Source organism: Triturus cristatus, chromosome 3_2 (genome assembly GCF_964204655.1).
Source record: "Triturus cristatus chromosome 3_2, aTriCri1.1, whole genome shotgun sequence".
Classification (NCBI taxonomy): domain Eukaryota; kingdom Metazoa; phylum Chordata; class Amphibia; order Caudata; family Salamandridae; genus Triturus; species Triturus cristatus.
The window spans coordinates 606751122-606772975 of NC_140584.1; the positions used below are offsets into that span (position 1 = coordinate 606751122).

The following is a 21854-nucleotide window of genomic DNA, read 5'->3' on the forward strand; positions in this document are numbered from 1 at the left end:
TCCGCAAGTGGCTTTTTTAAGATAGGGATAATTTCCGCACTTTTAAAAAGATCAGGAACAAGCCTGACTTAAGTGACTTGTTAAGAAGAGAGAGTGGGGGATCTGGGCATTTAGAAAAAACCTCCTGAAGGACGTGAGGAGGACAACAGTCGGTTGGAGAACCAGAGCTAACTTTTTTAAGTAAGCCTAAGAATGGGTAGACGAAGGCCATTTAGTGGCCATAGTACTACTTGAGCTGCCTTTGATAAAGTAAGCCATAACATCTTGATGACTATGTTAACTGAGGTCAGTGTCAGAGGCCAAGCTATGAATTTGTGTGCACTTTATCTAGCAGATAGAGTTCAAGCCATCCCTCTCCCGCCTTTCTGTTCAATTTAAATGCAGTCAGACAGGGGCTAATGCAGGAATGCACCGCGCTGTCCCACCATATGCAGTACATACCACAGCATGGCACCACTGACTCTGTAATCAGGAAGGGCATCTGTGTGTTTCCATCTGGACCAGATCCGCCAATGTATATAGAGGCAACCTCTAGCTTTATTCTCGTCCTTCTCGGCCAAGGTGCATCAGAACCGAGAGGCTTGAGTCCTTCGTGTTGAGAGATCTCCAGAGAATCAGGTTCTTGGAAAGATTTTTTTGGTAGTAGGTTCCAGTCCTGAGATAGGGAGGGGTAGGTAGCTTGACCTCTCAAAGACGTATCTGATCTTTGAGAGGTCCTCTCAATGCCTTATTCTTCCTGTCTTCCTCATCATTCCTAACACCACGGCTTACTACCAATGCCTTACTCTCCATGTTTTACTCCACATACCTAATTCCTGCAACTTGCTTCCTTTGCCTTATCCCTCAACTTACTTCCTATGCTTTACTCCTAATCAATCTTGAAGAAGATTCTTGGAATGGCAGTTCCCGTTTCAAAATCTGTTTTGTTTAAACTTCTGTTTGATAGTATCTTCCATTTAATTTGGAGCACGAGGGAGCCCCTGATACATTTTTTATCTTATTTCTGTGCTGTTCTGGTTCATGAATATCCTCCTACTGTTTCTGAACCAGTTACTCTTTCATGTAAAAGATGCACTTGAGCTAGAACCTTTGGGAAGATTTCTAAGGCGGACATTTCAGCAAAACGCTACTTCGAAGGCTTCTTACACATCACAGCACTCATGCTTCTTTTTAAGAAAGGTTTAGTGAGATCTTCTGTACATCAACTATAATCCCTATCTATTGGGTACCAATCTGAGATAGTCTTCAGATACAGGCAAACAGCTTAACTCGGGTGTTTAATTTGTTTCTACTCACTTTGTAATATGTGCACTTCAAAATCCTTTGCAAGTCCACCAATCAGCATGCAATAAACATGACTGCATTGCTCCCCACCTTCAATACGCTCCATCTACACTCTTTATTACATGCATTATTGTCATGCACCTACCTTCCTTATGCATGAACGTTATGATAACATACTGCTCTCCACTTATTGCATGTTGCTACAAATAATATGTACTTTTTAGAGCGTTGATGTAGAATAGGAGACCAGAGTAAGGTGGGGAATTGGAGCTGTGTAGAGAGAGAATGTGAGGGAAAGATGGCAGACCAGAGCTGTGTAGAAGAATTTATATCTTCCAGATCTTTTTATTGGCTTTAGGGAATTCCCGGACACAATGGCATGCCAGGACAACCTGGGGTACCTGGAGATTTGGTAGGTATAAGACAGGTTTGATGTATGTGTGTCAGCCCGTCTTTCTACCTGTTGCTCCAGTGTCTGTGCTTGCTTCCATTCCTGCCCCCACCTGTGAGTAGTGAGCTCTCGTGAAGGTAGTACATAGGAACTGGTAATAAAAAAATCCAAGTGGAAAAAGGTCTTACGCTTTATAGAAATGTGGTCTGCTCCCCTCCCCCGCCACTCGCCATGCTTCCGACTGCTTGTCAAGGGTGTTTGTTTCACAAACAGTATTCAACTTACACTCTGAAAGTCCTTCAATGATTATCACCTGGGATTCTTCTTTCCTGTTCTCTGTTTTAGGGTCCGTTGGCAGCAGAGGGGACCATCGACATCCTGAGGGTAAGCTCTCACCTCTTGTGATGGGTAACATTGGGATCTAGTCAAAAGGAGTTGCAGGAACGGATGATAGCGCTAGGTGGCTGGCATGATTGGAGGGAGAACAAGAAACAGGCTTGACATACATGTTTCTGTTGAGTTCATAATCATTCATAACTTGTGCATCCACATTATCAGGTGCCCTGGGTGTTTCTTGTACCACAGGATTAAGCAACTCATGTAGAGGTTGACAAGTGTGAGGTAACTGTCAAAAATTGGCAATTTGCCCACAAAGCTTGCAGTTCCTACAGGCTTAAGATGTGATATCAGCGGTCTCAATTCACTCCTTTTGGCATGGCAGCCCACACGCCACTGTGGTGTGGAAAATGTCACATTTTCACTAAATGGCTCAGCATGCTAGGCACAGCTAATGTAGACAGGTAAAACGTTCCCCCTTGCACAGGAAGAAATCTCCCTGTGAGTCAGGGTCTTAGATGTTTTTCCTCTTACATATCCAATTCCTGCTTTGGGTGTTTGTTTCTATAAAAAACAAATGTGTTAAAAAAACATGGCGCCCACTCAGGAGTTATCTGCGCCTTCGCCTACATCTCTTTCATCTCAGGATGTCTGAGGTATAGCAATCAATCCCTCTCTGGCATCTCTGAATATTGCACACAATTCTCTATTAAGGTAGTGGATGCCTGGGCCTCAGCCCTCCTGGCGGGCTGGTGGTTGCCTGTTAATGTCCATAGCCGCCCATGGTACCGGTTATGGAAATTTGAACCACTGCCACCTCACAGAAAACGCATGAATGATATTTTGTTCTATGAGAAGAGCCAGCAACACGTTCAGTGCTCTCCCGTCTAGCAGAATATCTCACTCCCCTACTTTCTCATACAGCAGTATGCCTGATATGTCTCTGCGTTGTCATTCCCTATGCTACACTTCCATTGTTACAACAACATGCTCTGTACGTCCACATAGAGCAGAGTATATTATGGCTTACATCATTATCATTACTCCACATGGGACATCAAGTCCTGTCCGCAGACAGCAGAACAAATCACGCCTTTTGGTGCACCGTTTATCAGAGGATATCATGGTCTGCAGTGCCTCATTTAACAAACGTCTTCATGCTCTGCGATGTCTACACAAGGAGACAGTCTCATGTCCTATACAAGATAAGGTGAGGGTCTGAACCCATCTGCTAAACAACACAATGGCAAAAGATTTCAGGCTCTGTATTGCCCACCATAGGGAGCTGGGGGTCACACTCTCCATCATTCCTAACCCAGTCAAAGAGGTCATTCTCTGGAATGCTAAGCAGAGTGAAAGAAGGACTCATGCTTTGTTATATCGCTACATCTCAGCACTGAAGACAACACTGCCATTCAGAAACGTTACAGCATTGAAGGGAGATGGCGCACATGAGATAGGTTACCATCCCCTTCTGATCCCCATTTCAAATACTTTTGATAAAGTCTTTCTCTCTGTAATAAACTTTTGTCAAATTGCTAGGGTTTTGTTTGACGAGGTATTTCACATTTATAGATGATGGTTATGCACAGGTATTGGTGCCATGATAACTATTACCTTTCCAATTTTCCTAGAACATCTGTGGTGACTGTGTTCAGTCACCAAATGGCAATGTGAAAGGAGAAAAAGGAGACCGAGGTCGGCCTGGAGTCCCTGGCTTGGAGAACTGCGAGAAGGTATGTGTCTGCCAACCATTCAAGTCTTTCATTAGAGGGAGACACCAGGATTGGGAAGCGCAGTTTCAAACAGTGTCTGTGCCTGTCTCTGATCTTGAGAGGACTGATGGTGGTGTTAGGGATCCTAGTGGTCTCCACAGTAGCGTTAATGATACAGGTGCGCACTATGAGGTTATGTTTAGCAATGTTGTTATTGTTTATGATGGTGCTGGTGATGTTCGTCATAACCTCCGCATTTGCAGATGGAGTTTTGGGAAAGATGTATGTCTCCTGGTGATGTTAGAGGTGGGGATGATGTTGGTTTAGTGATACTAGAGCATGTTGTTTTGAGGTGGTTGTGGGAGTGAAGATTGTATTGTGAGTGGTGACCTTAGTTGGGAAAGGTGCTCCTGAATGGGTGATATTATTAAGGCTTTTCTGGTGGTGATGTTAGTGGTTCCTGCAGAGTTGTTTGTGCAAGTGATGCTGGTGATGCTTGTGGCATTGATGCTGTTTGTATGGTTGCAGTGATGATGATAGCAGTGGCGATGTTGATAGTGGCAATTGTTTATGATGTTTGTAGTAGTAGTTATCACGTTTATATTGCTCATGTTAGTGATTGTGACTTCAGGTTCTCTGTATTAAGTGCATACACACTGACTAAGCTCTCCCTTACTTGCAGTGTCTCACTGAGTTCCCCAATTCTAATCCACAAGAGGCTCAAGTGAGTATTTTGCATTGAACTGAAGTTTCCTTTCTTAAAACTGTCATGTTGCTCAGTGCAAGACCTAATGGGTCAACTTACATGCATTGCATATGTACTCTGGTAGACTAAGCCTGGAAAAGATTTAGGGCCTCATTTATAAAAAGTGTTGCATCGCTGCATGAAAGCAGCAATGCAGAGCTTTTCAGTGCGCCCTCCCTGCAACATAATATAGGCGCCGTATTTATTGTAAGGCGCACCATGTCACAAGGAATGACAGATACATCAGGAATCCTGAAGTATCTTTCAGCGCAAAACCCACGCGACGCTGGAGTTGTGTCGTAAGCATGACGCAACTCCAGCAATGCATGGGGAAGGCCTATTCCCATTGCACTGCATCACCCTTACGCATGCTGTGAGGCAGACGTAAGGTTGTGATGGAGTAGCGGCCTAGAAGTAGCGCAGTTAAATCTGATAGATTTCACTACGCCACTTCTATTAGGCTTTTTTCACGTGGGAACGCCTACCCTGCATTAAATATACCAGATGCAGGTATAATGTGGCGCAGGGGTTTACAAAGTGACGCATCTGCCTAGATATGTCACTTTGTAAATATGGGTCAACGTGGCGCATTGTATACGCTTCCGCTGTGTCACGAAAAGTGACCTACGGCAGCGCAATAGTGTGGCAAGGGGCTCATTAATAAGCCCCCTAGTGCCAACATAACACCCTGCATCATTTACCATCTTTCCATTGTTTATTTGGAACTGCTACTTGCTCGAACTGCCTCAGAAAGCCAAATGGCGAATTGCTACTCCTGAGGGGTAGAACATGCAACCTGTGTGTGTAGAGGTCCTACAACTAAATGATAACTGTCTGTGATATGCACCCCTTGTGTTCATCATCAGTCTTTTGGGGAAATGTATCTCCAAAAGAAATGCATTACTCAATCCCATGAGTGTCATGTCCGCGGAGGGTCATAATGGGAGCTGCTAACTACCAGAAAACCCACAGTTTCTGTATTTCTCCAACACCAACAAGATGTTTTTATGTTGCATCCTGCCATGATTTCAGTTCCTTTTCAATCCCCTCCAACTTACTGAAACCCAACTGGTACATCTGTCCAAGGAACAGCTTTCAAATCTACGTATTCTCCCTTTACCCTGAGCCTATATCAGACTTATAATATCCGTGTCTACTTTCTCTGCAATTTCTGATACTTTCTTTTACCTACAACTAGATGTTTCCATCTCTGTGATGCTATAAACTGTACTAAAGGAAGGGTCTCCATGTATGCCCTTTTCAGTGTTTCTATGCATTGTACAGGGCACAGGTCTCCATGAGCACCTTCTCTGATGTTACCTTGCCCTGTACTCAATTTGCATGCTAGGGTTGTTTTACGTCACATTTCCTTCTGCCTGTTATCACTGCTTCTCCGTTTAATATGAGTTGTATTGATCTCCATTTAAGAGCATCCTTAATAGAACTGCTTTCCTCTGAAATCACTATTTCCCTTTTTGTTTCCGTTGCACACTGATCTTGGCTGGATGAGTTTGTCTTGCTGTACCTGTGTTCCTTACTCGATGAAACTTCAAACGACGGATTACTGTAGTTTTGGTGGTTGTTTTTCCTACCTATGTCAAATTATGTATCCACACTTTATTCATAATCATTTAAATCATGTCTGGCAAGTATTTATTAGGGAATTTAAGGCTGAGATTTTCCAACAAACTATGAGGTGTACCCAACTGAAAAGGATAGGGGGCTCATGCCATTGGACGGGTGTAATTCACAGGGTTAGGTGCATTAGTTTTCAGCTTTTTGGGAAAGTAATGAAATCCAGTGTACGGCCTCTGTTGGATAGTCTGCATTATGTTCAGTGGCGGCTGATGACATTCAAAAGTGGTGAGGCGTAAAAGTTGGGTATGACTTTTATGTAGCAAGCAACGTTAGCAAGCTTAATGGATGAACATTGCCGAGAAAAAAAAGGAAAAAAGATTGACAACTGGTGCATTTTAAAAAAAATTAATTTAGTGATAAAACAAAGCTTATTAAGCAGTGGAAATGTATAGTCTTGAAATATTAAACACATTAAAAACAGACTCTTATCTTATTACATTATATATTCAACAGTTAATGTAGTGTGCAATGCACGTAAAGTCACAATCTAAGTACAGGAGGGAAGCAAAACCAACTCACCTCACACTGAAGGCGTATGGAGTATACCATGCGGTATAAGCAGATTTGACAGTAGAATACCAGATACTGTATGACAGTGCCACATTTATTAATGCATTATTTGCATACCTGGACTTACAAGAGGCAGAGCCTCAGCTAAATATTAAACCAAAGAGTCCTGTGTCACATCAAACACAGCAGTGCAATCGTGCATCAGCCTTTCCAGAGTAGATCAATTTCCCTCGTGTCAATGCGATTTTACGCTGACATTTCCAGATTATGTAAACTGCGCCGGTGCTGGGGCAACTTTATACTGGGATTATCCTGCCTGGCAAGTTGACTGATACAAAAGCAATGTTTGCATTAGTTGGCCTGCCCTAATGTCAGTGGGAATATACCCAAGCATGCACCAGTGAAATATGTGTTCTTGCCCAATTCTGGTAAAATAGTCACTTCACAAGAAAGTATTTTATGCCCGAAAGCACAGGGCAGCCAGTTCAGCAGTGGACGTCTTTGATTGAATTTTACCAAAAACCCAAAACACAACTCACTGTACTTCCCCTATCAGAAACCCACTTAAAGAGTAGCTCTCAGGAAATTAATGTGACCGTGGGTCCACCCCACATCCCTCTGTAAGAAATGCATGAGAGGTTGTGAATGATTCCTGTAGAAACCCAGCAACATTTTAGGATATCTCAGTGAGTTATAAGCTTAACGCTGTAATAGCATGTGACTAGTTCAACTCACGAGAAGCCAGGACCAACTCAGTCGTTCATGCTGCTGAGTCGGATAGTACTGCTAACTTGGCTGATAGTTGCACTTGTATACCATATAATTACAAAAATGTAACACTGAGGTTGCAGGTGATATACAGAAAACACATTTTATAATCAGATGGGCTGTGTCTCTTCTCCATGAGCGTCCTACAATGACGTCATGAAACTAAAGATCTAATAGGATATGCAGCTGTCTGCCATGTGTTATAGTCCTATTCAAAACTGCTCAACTTTTTACTTGCTATTATTAAAGGAATTCCTGATTTAGGATCGCGTTGGGGGAAGCCTGTGACCAGGTGCATGAGCCCTGCTTTCTTTTATTTGGGTTTCAGCAATTTCCCCAGTGCAAGTACACGAGTGGAAGCGGCGTTACAAACAGAATTGCGTTAAAGCACTTACAGGGGTGCACCTGCCACCATATACACTATTTCATAGTGAACCAACCCTATTTAGCAGGCAGATCAGAACATCCATATGGAAGGTAAGCCATTGAACAAAAAGATGTGCTGCAAAGAAGAGTGTATCTGCTTTAAGTTCTTCGTGACAGAATAGTAGCCTGAGTCTAGTGCCCTCCTCGGCTGACTGTGAAGACTTCTGGCTGAAGGCAGGAGCTATTTACAAACACAGTAAAGAATGCATACCATTCATACATAAAATGTCAAGTCTCTAGTCAACTCCTGCGCTCCCCTTCACGGGTCGCCCACTATAACATCAGTGCTAGCCGTGACTGTGGTGTGGACATGGAATATGTGACAATATCCAGCCCCCTCCCCACACCATCCAACCGTGACATTCATATCTGGGGCAGGAAGCAAGCGGTGTCACTCTGGGTTCTGTACAGGCTTCTGTCTGTGTATGTTTTTATCCCTGGTGCTACAGTGTACACATAGAACGTGAAACTCGTGAGGAATAAACGGGGCTCAGGCTGCCCAACGTAGGCGTAGCACAGCTTTTTTACGATGTTTGTGAAGGTGTACGGATATTTTCAAAACTTTAAGTTCACATTTTTGGGGGGCTTTCCGTTTTGTACATATTCTTATATAAAGCTACCAAAATGATGGAGTAGAAAATATAATTTGCAAAAATTAGTTATTTTCCTGCATGCTCCACTTTAAGTGGTTTTAGAAAACGGTGGGCTTGCAGAGAATTGTCTAGACAGTTTCGTCGGTGCATAGAAAAGATTTCCAAAAGGTACATTGCAGAAAATATTCGTCATTCATTTTTGTGTGGTTAAAACGGCCTCACGCTACAGAAGCAACACAAATATTGTAAGCAATCAAGCGCTTAGAAGCAAACAAACTTACAGGGTGATTTAAAAAGCTTCACAGCCACTGCAGTAAATGTTTTGTTTCTACTGTACCCACGAGTCATAAAGGCCATTCATTTGGAATGCATGTGAAGAGAAGGCAGGGAGAGAGTGTGGGGCCCTTCGGGCGGCTCACAAAACATAAAGCTGCGGCCGCAGCAGCTCCCTGTAGAGTTGTCAGACAAGAATTTTTGAATAGACAGGTGGAGACTGTTATGGCAAAAAAACAACAGAAGTGAATATGATGGTAGCTTGCCATGTAGAGGCCAAGCACAACCCCTAACTATATTACAGTCCTTGTGTGAGGAGAAAGCAGCGCTCTGCGTGCAAGCAGCGTCACCCTTAAAGAAACATATCCAATCACTGTGTCGCTTGATAATAAAGCTACACTGTGATTGGTTATGTTTTTTAATTATCCACCCCCCACACAGTGCCTCCAAAGACCACAGGGACAGGCTAACCTCACCACAACCAATCCCGAATTCGCTCTCATGCAGTTTCAAGTACAAAAGCATGAGAGCAATATCAGGATTGGTGTGAGCAGGGGAGTCCAGCGCTCTGACGGAGACTGATGGCCTGTGCTGAGTTTTTCAGACACTGTAAAGGAGAGTGAGTTTGAGAAGTCCAAAGTGCACAGGTCGGATTGGGCACAGTCAGAACCCTGTCCAACCCCTCATGCGCACTGGACCTAAACTGGATTGTATTTCCATTTGCCAATTATCATTATTGGCCCCACCCTGGCCCCACCCCTGACGAACAAACATCAGCGAGGGAGCCCAGTCCTTTAAAGAGTTCGGAGTCCCAACTTGCGGAATCTTTACATTATATGCTCGTGCCTGGCTGGCTGCACTCTAGGGGGTCAAAGCCCATGCGCCCTCAAGGAGAAACCGCAGCTGATTATGTTGTCCGCTTTAGGGCAGTTCCTCCTCAGAGCAATGGGAGGCCCAGGAGCAGCCGCGGCCCGTGGAGGGTGTTCCGTGGGGCGGAAAGGCGGGGCGGGGGAGGGGCAGGGTGGGGGGTACTAAAAACCGAAATATGGATAATTGGAGGTAAGTAAACAAATAAATAAAACGAATTTCGTAGCGCGCTGCATCGCAATTTGCGATGCAGGGCGCGCTACGAAATTCGTTTTATTTATTTAATTGTTTACTTACCTCCAATTATCCATATTCCGGTTTTTAGTACCCCCCACCCTGCCCCTCCCCCGCCCCGCCTTTCCGCCCCACGGAACACCCTCCACGGGCCGCGGCTGCCCAGGAGAGCAGGCCAGCGTAAGCCCATACCAAACATCAACAGACCAGACTTAGGGAGGGCAGCGAGAGTAGGACTTTTAGTAGCCCAGATTTTATGTGCATGAAGTATGAACACCTTTATGATGAACTAACAGGCACTGTGAGAAATGAACACTGCCTTCAGACTTCTCTCCAGAGCTCTCACTCGTGTTCCCTTTGAACACTCACCCAACAAACAGAATTACCCGCACACCTATAAACGACTCGGTTCACAAAAAAGATTCATATGTTGCATGAAAAAACTACAGAAACACAACATATGGGAAAAACAAATATTGTTAAGGAATGAGGGAATGCATCTTCAAGTTAAAATGTAATGTAAACAGGGACTGTATCGCTGGAATGGATTACCTCAAGGCTTTCTACAGTCATTGTTGGGAATTTGAGCACATATTTCCCTATACTAATCCACCACTAATCTGTTTGGATTCCGGAGTAGTGTGCTACTCACCGAAAAGCGATTCGATGCCTCGCCAAGGGTGGTTAGGATTATATAAATGCAATTACAATTATTTGTATTTCTAGAATCATCAGTACAAAGACTGTCAACAGCCCTTCACTTCACATAGTCTTCCCATATGTAGCTCTACCCTCTAATGCACACTCAGACTAACACAATAAGGTATTTATTTACACACTATTGTAGAAGCAAGTATTGTAAACAAAAGTAAAAGCACTGGTACACCCTAGGCTTTTCCCCAACTTAGAGGCTTTTTCTCTGGGTCCTCAAGCAGTCAGTGTTTGCTGGGCAGTATCTGTGGAGAGTACTGTTGTACGTCGCTGGTGAATCAGAGCCTCTGGTACTACTGCACTAGCAGTGAAACGTTACCTCCTTACACAAGAAAGGAGAGTGACTGTCTTCCCCACCTCCACTCTCCTGTAAATATGTACATTTCATGCCTGTATATTGTATTGCTTACCTATGCATATTGATGTTATAATCTTGTATGTCTACAGTTACAGAATTTCCACAATTCGTCCATCCACTAATTGAAATTTGTTAGCCCATATTAACTATATCTTTATTTAGATTTGATGTCTCTAGAGACTTTTCAAAGTCTTGATGGGAGACACCGCTCTCAAACCAAGGTTTCTTCACAGATCGCTTTACGAAGATGAATCCAGAGTCTGCCCTTTTAACACCTTCAAAATTCACCCCTAGATTAGGGTATATAAAGAAGGGATACACTCCCCACAGTACTTGCAAGTGAAACAAGTTATTCTACTGGCAGCAAAAACACTCGAGGATTTAGAGATCCCACAAAGAGAGAAGGACGTGGTCCCTGAGGAAAGTTGAAGAAAGAATAACACGTAATGACGAAGAAATTAAGATAATGAGTTTATAAATAAATCGAGGTGATGAATCCAGTGAAACATTGGTGCATGCTGTATTTCGTAACAACTCATTAGACAAGAAGCAAACCCAGTAAAGGCAATGAAGAACACTTCATATGCGTATAGAAATCAGTAAAGGCAAGAGGCTGCAGACCAGAAACCGAAGTCTACTCAATCAGAATGTATTTACTCCCAAATTTAGTAGATGTGTGGGATCACAGGCACCGTGTCACATAGTAATATTAATACCAGTAATAATAACGTTATTAGTTGTTATTACCATTATAGCTCATTGTTTGATTAATTAAAACCAAAGTACATTTTAGCAGTATTTTAGAATCAAATCCAACTCAAATCTTGTGATCATGTTTTGGCCTCCTATTTCATACGCTAAAAGGAAATTGTCATTCAAACCCACCTCACAAACATTCCAACTTTCGTTTGAAAAAAATGTAAGTTTCCATAAAAGCTTTAACCCTTAAAATATGAAACATTGATTGGTACTTCAGTGGTTAACTCTTCTCCATTGCACTGAAGCTGGTGTAGACACGCTCAGTATCTTTTAGGTTTCAGCTCGATATATCCAAGAATTTAATAAAGGAAATTGTGTACTATCAAGCAATAAACAAGAACTTGATTTACTGTTCTGAGATCGAGTGTTATAAACCATGACTTTAAAAGTATTTTATGCTCGCTCAACTTTAACATACGTCTATGTAGTTACATGCATGTCCTTTGTTGGTCATCGATTTGATTATTTTTTTTTAAATGTATTTTTTTTGTCTAATTGAAAATCGTTTTTATTGTCGTACTCATTTATTGGACTCGATGTCTGTCGAAGGCCAGTTTTTGGGTGGTGAACAACATTACGTACTGAAGAAGGCCAACATATTGACTCCCGATTTAGGCAGAAAGCTCTTTGCCCCCTTCAGGCAGCTTCCCATGCCTGTTGTGCTAAGATTAAAGAGTCGGGGGCAAACACACAGCCGTGCTTCGGCCCTCAGATTGTTAAAATCGCTTTATTTGTTCTTGTGACAGCACCGATATAGATACAGACCCAGCGGTTCCAATACAAAGCTCTCTGGCTCTTTGCCGTTTATAGCTCAAACCAGGAAGCTTTTTCCAAAGAAGGGATCTGTTTGCCTAGTCACAGGCTGCTAAACTGTCCAGGAAGCATGCAAACAATGTCAACCAGCCGCGCTTTGTCTAAGGATGTTGAGCACCCTTGTGTTGTCAAGGGTTTCACAATACTAAGAAAACTCCCTCATGGCCTGCCTATTCAATTTATTCAGAGACGCAATCTCTACTGGGCCATATACAACAGTGACACTCAGCCATATAATTCTCATTACTTTTTATTTTTCATTTCTCAATGTATCTCATAAAAATTTCATATTATTATTTCATATGAACACTTATGTTCAGCCTTGTGCTTTGAGCAGAACATTCAATCTGGTCGTGAAGGTTTTCTGTTACCTACAACCTCCCTTGTTCAGAAATAGTTGTATGAAGATTGTGTGAGTGTGGATGTGTTTGAATGGTTTGGTGATTTGGAAGTGCTTATGGGTTTGTCCAGGGGTTATTGTTCTCTTTAAATGTACTTTTTGTATGTATATTATATATATTTATTGTTATCATATAATTGATTTTGTTTTTTGAGATGGACAAGAAAATGATTGTGTGTATATAAAAAAACGAAAAAAGGGAAAAAAATAGAATGAAAATATGAAATAATAATATGAAATTTTTATGAGATACATTGAGAAATGAAAAATAAAAAGTAATGAGAATTATATGGCTGAGTGTCACTGTTGTATATGGCCCAGTAGAGATTGAGTCTCTGAATAAATTGAATAGGCAGGCCATGAGAGAGTTTTCTTAGTATTGGTTTTCTTTCCCCTCTTCTCCCTGGTCTTAAAGTTTACTTCTTAGAGGGGGGTCCCTTTTTTCATGCAGTCAAGGGTTTCACAACCATTTCTGAACCCTACCTGATGGAATGGTAATATATTTTCTTCCTCCATGCAGCTTTCTAGCTCTTCCAGCAGAATCTTGGCGTGCATGTTTGCCTCTCTTTCAAGGAGAGCGATAAAACGATACACACAAGGATGTTTACTATCATCTTTTTAAAATAAGGGATGTAAAACTAAGCATTGCTAAAACTCAGGAAGAGAGCAACGTTCCAAGCAGGAAGGTGGTGAAAGTGGGCGGCCAAAACTCAGAATCTCTCATGAATAATCTATTTGGCACTGCAGCTGGATAATAGGCCCTGCAATCACGCACCAAGCATGCATTTGTTTGGAAGTTGTCCACAGAGACCAATGATTTGTGGATTAAAACCTCTGTTGGTGCCCATGCAACTCATAGCACACATATCGATTTCATTCATCTGCTTGAATAGAATTGCTTACAAGTTTGACATGTTTACCGTCTGGTTCATTAATGAATTCCCAGAAGCGGTTTGTCTCCTTGCCTTTGGTAGCCTGTAATATACTATGCCTGCTCCTACAATAAACATATCGTATAGAGCCTCATATATCTTTTTAGTAATTCATTTAAAGGCGCTGAGACCCGGTTGCTTTTTAATCTTCATTAGGAGGGAGCTATTAACCTTTTTACTTGTTCCTGGGACTGAGGAAAACCAAGTAGTTACTTCTCAACATTTTCCAATGCATCAAAATATCATTCAAATGGCCTGTATTACGTGCTCTTTTTTTCACGACATATTGTGACAATGGTGTTAAGAAACTCTTGCTATTGAAAATATGTGGATTTGCATTTTTCTTGGTTATTAATAGGAGTGGTAAGGTCTGATGGCTTCTTTCGGGTTTTAGTTGTTATAGGTGCCTCTAGGCAACAGCGACCATTTAAGCCGTTTATGTGCGACTCTACCAACTTCATATGCCAATTTTTCAAAACCTCACTGCTCGCCCGCTTTAGATCTAAAGCAGGTTTTCTTTACTCTCACACCTGGATAATGTTTTGAATGAGCACTTGTGTTTAAAGATATTGGGACTCCCAAACGTGCAATCTAACCAGTTCCCTTTGTAGGAAGCAAAAGGAGTATGGTGGACAGGAATGGCAGGTTGTTTTCCAGCGTTAAGAGTTCAAAGGGATGCAGCTTCTAGGAACATTCCATAAATGGCTATGGTCCTTACATCATGTTTTTTGGTGCGAATGACATGCAGGGATTCCCCAGAGAACATCAATCATCATGTTCCTCAGTGTTGGTGAAAGAGATATCACATGTGTAATTAAAATCACCCATTAAAATAAAATTAACATCAAGGTCCGAAGAGTTTCACTTTTGTCCCTTATTGAGTAGAATCCGGTGTGTAACCTATTTCCTCTATATCTGGGGGATATAAATATTGGCCAGGATAATTTTGTGCTTGAGAAAACCATGAAGATTTTCAGATTCAGTTCAAGAACTGGGATGTTATCTGAGAGAACTAACGACTCTGATACCAGCAGGTCTTTTAATAGCTCCTGAACAAATGACCCTACTCCTCAACTCTTTTGGCAGCAAGGATTCATGAGAAGTAACCAACCAACCAAGTCTATTCACTTATTGCTCCAAATTTCCTGTATAAAAATGATTTCAAATGGCTTCAAAAAGCTAATCACATTTAACTGATGCATTGTATGTGAAATACCAGCCACAGTTCATCAAATATATGAGAAGTCAACTGGACAATGTTGAATATGCTGCTTAAATTAATTTACCCAAACTACACGCCTTGTGCTATTGAGATAGGTGGAACTTTGATTCCCTGTTTGCTTTGAAGCACTTGTAAGCCAGCACTATTCTCCATCTACTATAGGCCTTGTACCTATTTCTAATCCCTCTATCTGAGCTGAGGTGCAGTAGTATCTCCTATTACTGGGAACTATTTGTATGATAATACTTTTGTACCATTCTCCCAACTGAACATTCCCACATCATGCATTTTCCAGAGGTGTAGTTTTACCTTAAGGGGGTACTCCTCTGGGGGTTTTGCTATGCTTAACAGTGTTGTTAGGTTCTAATTGTGATGTTCGTCGTGGAACTTCCACGTAGAGGGGTTCTGGAAGCAAGGGAGACGACAGTTGGGGAAAATACAAAGAGAGAGAGCTTGTACATCGTCTCCCCTTGAGTCCTGCTGGTAATAAAGAAGAAGTTAATCTACTTACCCTGCTCCTTCAACTTCTTTTCACTGGCGACGAGTAGCCAGCAGGACATCCACGTCTGCAGTCTTCAGTCGGCAGACCACAGAGCAACGGAAACTCTCTTCAATGAACAAGCTTTTTGATTCAATACAGTTCACGCGTGGTTTATGGTGCACTGAAGGATCGGGAACGGTGTCGCGATTCCCGTGGTTCCCGCAACGAGTTGGACAAGGTACGTGTTTTCGAAAAAGGAGAAGAGGGGGAGGAGAAAAGTCTGGTTCTCACGCACGCTAATCACGCTCTCTGCTCGTGACTCGATCGCGCGCAGCGTATGACGCATTCAGCCCAGACGTAGTTGATCACGTGCCCCCAAGTTCATCCGGAGTTTGTAGCTTGTCAATTTGTTGCCTAGTGACGCGCACGCTGATTCAAGCGTCTCTTGGTTACTTCAAGCTTCAGCGCATCCCTTTTACAGCGATGCGCACATTAATTCAATAAAAAGGATCGTGTACACTGATCCAAACGTCTCTTCACTATTTCAAGCTACAGCGCATCCCTTTTCACAGTGATACGCACCATAATTCAATGAAAAGGATCCACCAATGATCTATCACTGCTCATCAGCGACGCGCACGCTAGCATCCTTCTAATTGAAATAACGTGCACGTTAATTTCAATCTACTTCAACTTACTGTTTTTTTTAATCGTGCCATAATTATCACGCCACGTTACGCATACTAATAGTAAGTTACATTTATTATTTTAAGATAAGCAGTCAATACTTTTACTTACTATCACTTGAAGTCTACAAGTAAAATTGTCACTGACAACATGTAGCATACCTTATCAGCTCCTCCAGCATTTTCTCCAAATCCATCTTCTCCCGAGTTAGACTGGGAGAAGTGGAAAGAAAGTTTTGAAGCATATCTCGATGCTCTTGATGGCGATTCTTACACGCATAAAAGGAAATTTTCAATTTTGAGACACTGTCTTGGATCTGAAGGTCACACCATCCTTAAACATACCACAAACGTTATAGTTATTTTAAGCGGAGATGAAGGTGATGGTGTAGAAGATCAGTATGCTACAGCAATTAAATCTCTTGACAATAGATTCAAAGCAAGTAAGAACATTATATTAGAAAGGCATACATTTAGAAAAAGTGAATCAGCCACTACCTATGTTGGCGCATTGCGTATTTTAGCAGAATCGTGTGATTATAAAAATTTTGAGGAAGAAATGATAAGGGATCAGTTAGTAGAAAAAACTAATCGCAAAAAAGTCCAAGAAGCTCTTTTAAACAGACCAAATTTGACCCTACAAAAAGCGCTGGAAATAGCTACAAGGATTGAAAGTACTTCTTCTCATTTGGAACAAATATCTATTTCTAGTTCCAATAGTCAAGCACAAGCTGTTTCTTCTCTTAAAAGCAAATCCAATTCTGTTTCAAAAGACAAACATAAAGGGAAAAAAGATGGACAGCTTAATACTGATAAAAATTCCAGATCCAATAAACGTTGGGAATGTTATCGTTGTGGAAGTAGTTCCCACCTTGGAAATGCTAAATGTTGTCCTGCCCTCAATAAAACGTGCAGTAAATTTCAAAAGAAGGGCCATTTTGCAAGTGCCTGCAGATCTAATACTAAGTAGTCATCATTTAGCAAACCAAGCACGTCGTCCACTAAGAAAGTTATGAACATTGAACAATCTTCGAACATATCATCTTCAAGTGAGGAAGAACAAATTTGTATATTGTCTGATGCCCAGAACGCTGACGTCATTGCTATAATTGAATCAGAAGTTAAACGACCTCTGTGTACATTAACAGTAAATGGTGTAGACATCAAAGTTCTAGCCGATTCAGGATCTCCGTTTACTTTAATATCTGACAAAATATAGGAAGATTTGTTTAAATCACAAGGTCATGTTTTAAGACACTCTCTTGTTAAACCTATTGCCTATGGAGGAAAAAACATAAATGTTATAGGTGAATTTGATGCTAGTTTGTGTTTCAAAGGTAACCATGCTAATGCAATTGTTTATGTTGCAAAGGATGACACGTGCCTTTTAAGTTGGAAAGACCAGGGTAATCTGGGAATTATTTTAGATCCCAATGACCCTGAACAGGTGATTTTAAAGAAGGATTTGGTCTTAGTACATGCGCTTAAAGATGAAACATGGGTAACTACTCATCCTGAGATTTTTAATGATAAGCTAGAATTAATTAATGGCTTCAAACACAAAATTAAGTTAATTGAGGGGAGCAAAACTGTTGTGCATAAAGTTCGGAGAGTACCGTTGGCATTGCGCGAAGGACTTAAAAAAGAACTAGATAAACTCTGTGCGAGTGACGTTATCGAACCCATAGAATCTTCGGATTGGGTTTCCCCCATCGTGCTGGAGCACAAGGCCAATGGTTCTCTTCACATGTGTGTTGACCTTTGAGAGTTAAATCGGAACATCTGGATAGATCAGCACCCACTACCAAATATTACTGAGATGACTAGCACCCTTAAGAATGGAAAAAAGTTCAGCCTGCTGGACTTGACTTCAGCCTATCATCAGGTTGAGTTGCATCCTGATTCGCGACATTACACTGCCTTCATCACCCCAGAAGGATTATTCCAATTTAAACGCATGCCATTTGGTCTTGCATCTGCTTCGGCATTTTTTCAGAGAATTGTGGAAAGCATGTTTAAGAACATACCTGGGGTGATGGCGTTTCAGGATGACGTTTTGGTCTATGGTTCGGATCAAACTCAACATGATGAGACGTTAAGTAAGGTGCTTAACATTTTAAAAGAAAAAGGTGTTACCTTAAGTGTGGAAAAATGTAAAATGAATGTAGCCTCTGTGGATTATTTGGGGTACAAACTATCTGAAAAAGGGGTCGAACCGAAAGATAGACTAATTAAAGCTATTGAAGATTTCTGCATTCCTATGGACAAAGATCAATTGAGATCTTTCATGGGACTTATTGAGTTCTATGCCAGGTTCGTTCCCAATTGTTCATCGGAAACTTTTCATATGAGGAATCTCCTTAAGAAAAATATCATTTTCAAATGGTGTGATGAATGTAACAAAGAATTTCAAAAGATTAAGTATGAGATTGCTCATGCCATTCCTCTTAAACCTTTTTATATTACCGACAATACCGTAATTATGACGGATGCAAGCCAGAAGGGTCTTGGCGCAGTACTAATGCAGCGCAGGAATGGAAGGGAAGATGTAGTAGCCTTTGCATCAAGAGGTCTTAAAGGTGCAGAGGCAACGTATTCTTTAATAGAGCGTGAAGCATTAGCTTGTTGGTGGGGCATTGTTCATTTTAAGCACTACTTATGGGGCTCTAAATTCACTGTGAGAGTTGATCACAAACCTTTAGTACAACTCTTCACAACAAAAGGTGGGGAGAAGGCAACACCCCGCATCGCAAAATGGCAGTATAGACTATTAGAACATAATTTTGAAGTAGAGTATGTTCCAGGAAAGAGGAACATTGTGGCAGATTGTCTATCTAGATTGCCAAGTCTTGATGAGACAAGGGAAATTCAAGAAGTGGATGAAGGAGATGTATTTTGTTTCGCCATCTTTGAATCATGTGGTGCCATTTTGGAAAGTGAATGGAGAGATGCATTTTCTTGTGATGAGGATATCAAGAAGGTAATGGACACGATTCACACAGGATGGAGTAATGGGTCTTCTCTTAATGATTCTATTGGTAAATTCAAACATGTCTTTGATGAGTTATCAATAATTGATGACTTTTTATTCCGTTCTACTTTTCTTGTAGTTCCAACAGGTATGAGGAATAAAGTTCTTACCCTAGCTCATGAGGGACATATAGGCATACGTGCAAAGAAGAGGAGGATTAGGGAGCAATTCTGGTGGCCTGGTCTTGATAAGCATGTAGAACATTTTGTGAGGGATTGTTTGCAGTGTGCCATTAGTGACAAAACTCAGGTGACTATCCCCAATCCTATTCAAGCTGTGGAAGTTCCTCCAAAACCGTGGTCCAAGTTGGCTATTGACATCATAGGTCCTTTGAAATTGTCAGATCATGGTGTTTCAGAATATGGTATTGTTGTCATGGATTATTACAGCCGTTGGCCAGAATTAAAATTTGTAAAGGTTCCCACAACTTCTTGTATCATAGAATTTCTAGAATTTCTTTTTGCAAAGGATGGCGTTCCTGATGAAATTATATCTGATAATGGTTGCCATTTCACCTCTTCAGAATTTGAGGAATTTTAAAAATTCATAGACATAAAACATACCAAGACTTCTCTTTATCACCCTAGCAGTAATAGCCTTGTGGAAAGGTTTAATAGGGTAATCAAAGACAACATACAACTCTCCAAGGCTAGCGATCTTGCTTGCAAAAAAGAACTTAAAAATTTGTTATGGGCTGTACGCACCACTCCTAACTCGGATACAGGGGTTTCTCCTTTTGTTTTACTCAGAGGTCGGATTCCCTCTTCAAAAATGTTAAGAGGATGGATGGGTGCGTTCAGTGTACCGATAACAAAATTCCAAGATGTTGACAAGAAGAGAGTTGAAGCTCAAAAGAAGTACATTCAGTCTAGCACAAGACAGCTCAAAGTAAAGGTGGGAGATTTTGTGCGTGTTAAATGTTCTAGAATTTTGCCTAAGGGATCGTCTAAGTTCTCTCATCCTCAGCTTGTAGTGAGAACTAATAAAAGTGCGGCACAATTAGAAGATGGAAGGTGGTGGAATAAAAGTAAGATTTCCGTTTCTAACTACCACAATTCATCTTGTATCAATCAGTCTACCACTTGTTCCAGTCAAACCAGTACATGTCACAGTACCCACATTCGTGAACACTCGTCTAGGTCAACAAAATTGCCTAGCAGATTTCATGACTACGTAATGTATTAATGAATTAATTAATATGTCGGAATCTTGATCAATTATTCTTATTTATGAAAATATTGTTGATATTTAATTCTAGTAAGCATTTAATTTTATTTTTCAATTGTATAGGAGGAAGATGTGTTAGGTTCTAATTGTGATGTTTGTCGTGGAACTTCCACGTAGAGGGGTTCTGGAAGCAAGGGAGATGACAGTTGGGGAAAATACAAAGAGAGAGAGCTTGTACATCGTCTCCCCTTGAGTCCTGCTGGTAATAAAGAAGAAGTTAATCTACTTACCAGGCTCCTTCGACTTCTTTTCAAGTGTCTGACTTAATCACTGGATAAAATGATTTTGCAAAACGGGATAGGCTAATTTCGCACCTGTGAAACATGCATGTGCTTGCCGATATCATTTCAACTGTTTACATGTCTTTCCCTGTAATGTTTGTAACATTCTTGCTAATATGCTTGTTCAGTATGATAGTGTAAAACAAATGCACTATTTGCACGATCACCCCCATTTCTAGGGGTGAGTCTGCGAGAGCGTGTGCTAGTGCATGCATCTTGCTTGCGAGACACTGTTGTTAACAAAAAGGGCTTGGAGCCCGTCCGTTGCTTACCATTTGTTATCTTGTGTGTTACTCTTCTGTACAGCCTCGTAATTGGTCACGGCAGGCCTAACATCATTTCCGTTTCTCAATGTGGAGCAGGGACCAAGCACTGATTGATTTCACTTAATCAGTGCATCTCTGCTACTCCTGACGTGATTGAGGTACTATTGTGTTCTGTTAACATTTAGTGCCCTAAAAACAGAAGGTGTGTGACTGGCAAAAACATGCTCAGCAGGCCAAACAAAATAGCAAAGATTTATTTTCTATAGTTAACTTTCTTTTACTTTGCCATGTCTTCTTTTCTCACTTTTCACTTATGTTTTCTTCTGTTTTTGCTTATGGGGGCTGTTTTCAAAAGACAAGTATTATTTTATTGCAAAGCAACATTGTTTCTTCCTTAAGTGTTATTTCCGAAATTATTCTTTAACACATATTTGTGCAGCACACCCCAATCCACCCTCCTCCAATCGCCCCACTCCAATCCATGCCAATCCACCCACCTCACCCCACACCAATCCACTTCACTCAATCCAGTCCAACCCAGACAAAGCCAATCCACTCCAGACCAATCCACTCCACTCCAGTCCAAACCACTCACCCCAATCCAATTCACGTCAATCCACCACACTCGAACCCTCCCAACCCACCCCACTCCAATTTGCCTCACTCCAATCCAAAATAACTACTCCACTCCGTTCCTAAGAAATCTGCCCCACTCCGAACAATCTTCTGCACTCCAATCTGCACCACTCCTATCCAAAACAATCTGCCCCACTCCAAAACAATGTGCCCACTCCAATCTGCCCCACTCCAAACCAAACCAATCTGCCTCACTCTAATCTAAAACACTCTGCCCCACTCAAATCTGAAAACAATCTGCCCCACTTCAATCTGTGCACTCCAATTCAAA

General features: G+C 41.5%; 1 protein-coding gene across 1 annotated transcript in view; it reads left to right on the forward strand.

Annotated features, from left to right (window-relative positions):
- COL16A1 (collagen type XVI alpha 1 chain) overlaps positions 1–21854 on the forward strand; it is an 871927-nt gene that overhangs the window by 682261 nt on the left and 167812 nt on the right. Inside the window, exons 43-46 of the mRNA XM_085648479.1 lie at positions 1643–1696; positions 2021–2059; positions 3646–3747; positions 4409–4450. Of these exons, the coding sequence (XP_085504605.1) occupies positions 1643–1696; positions 2021–2059; positions 3646–3747; positions 4409–4450 (237 nt within the window). The remainder of the gene's footprint in view (positions 1–1642; positions 1697–2020; positions 2060–3645; positions 3748–4408; positions 4451–21854) is intronic.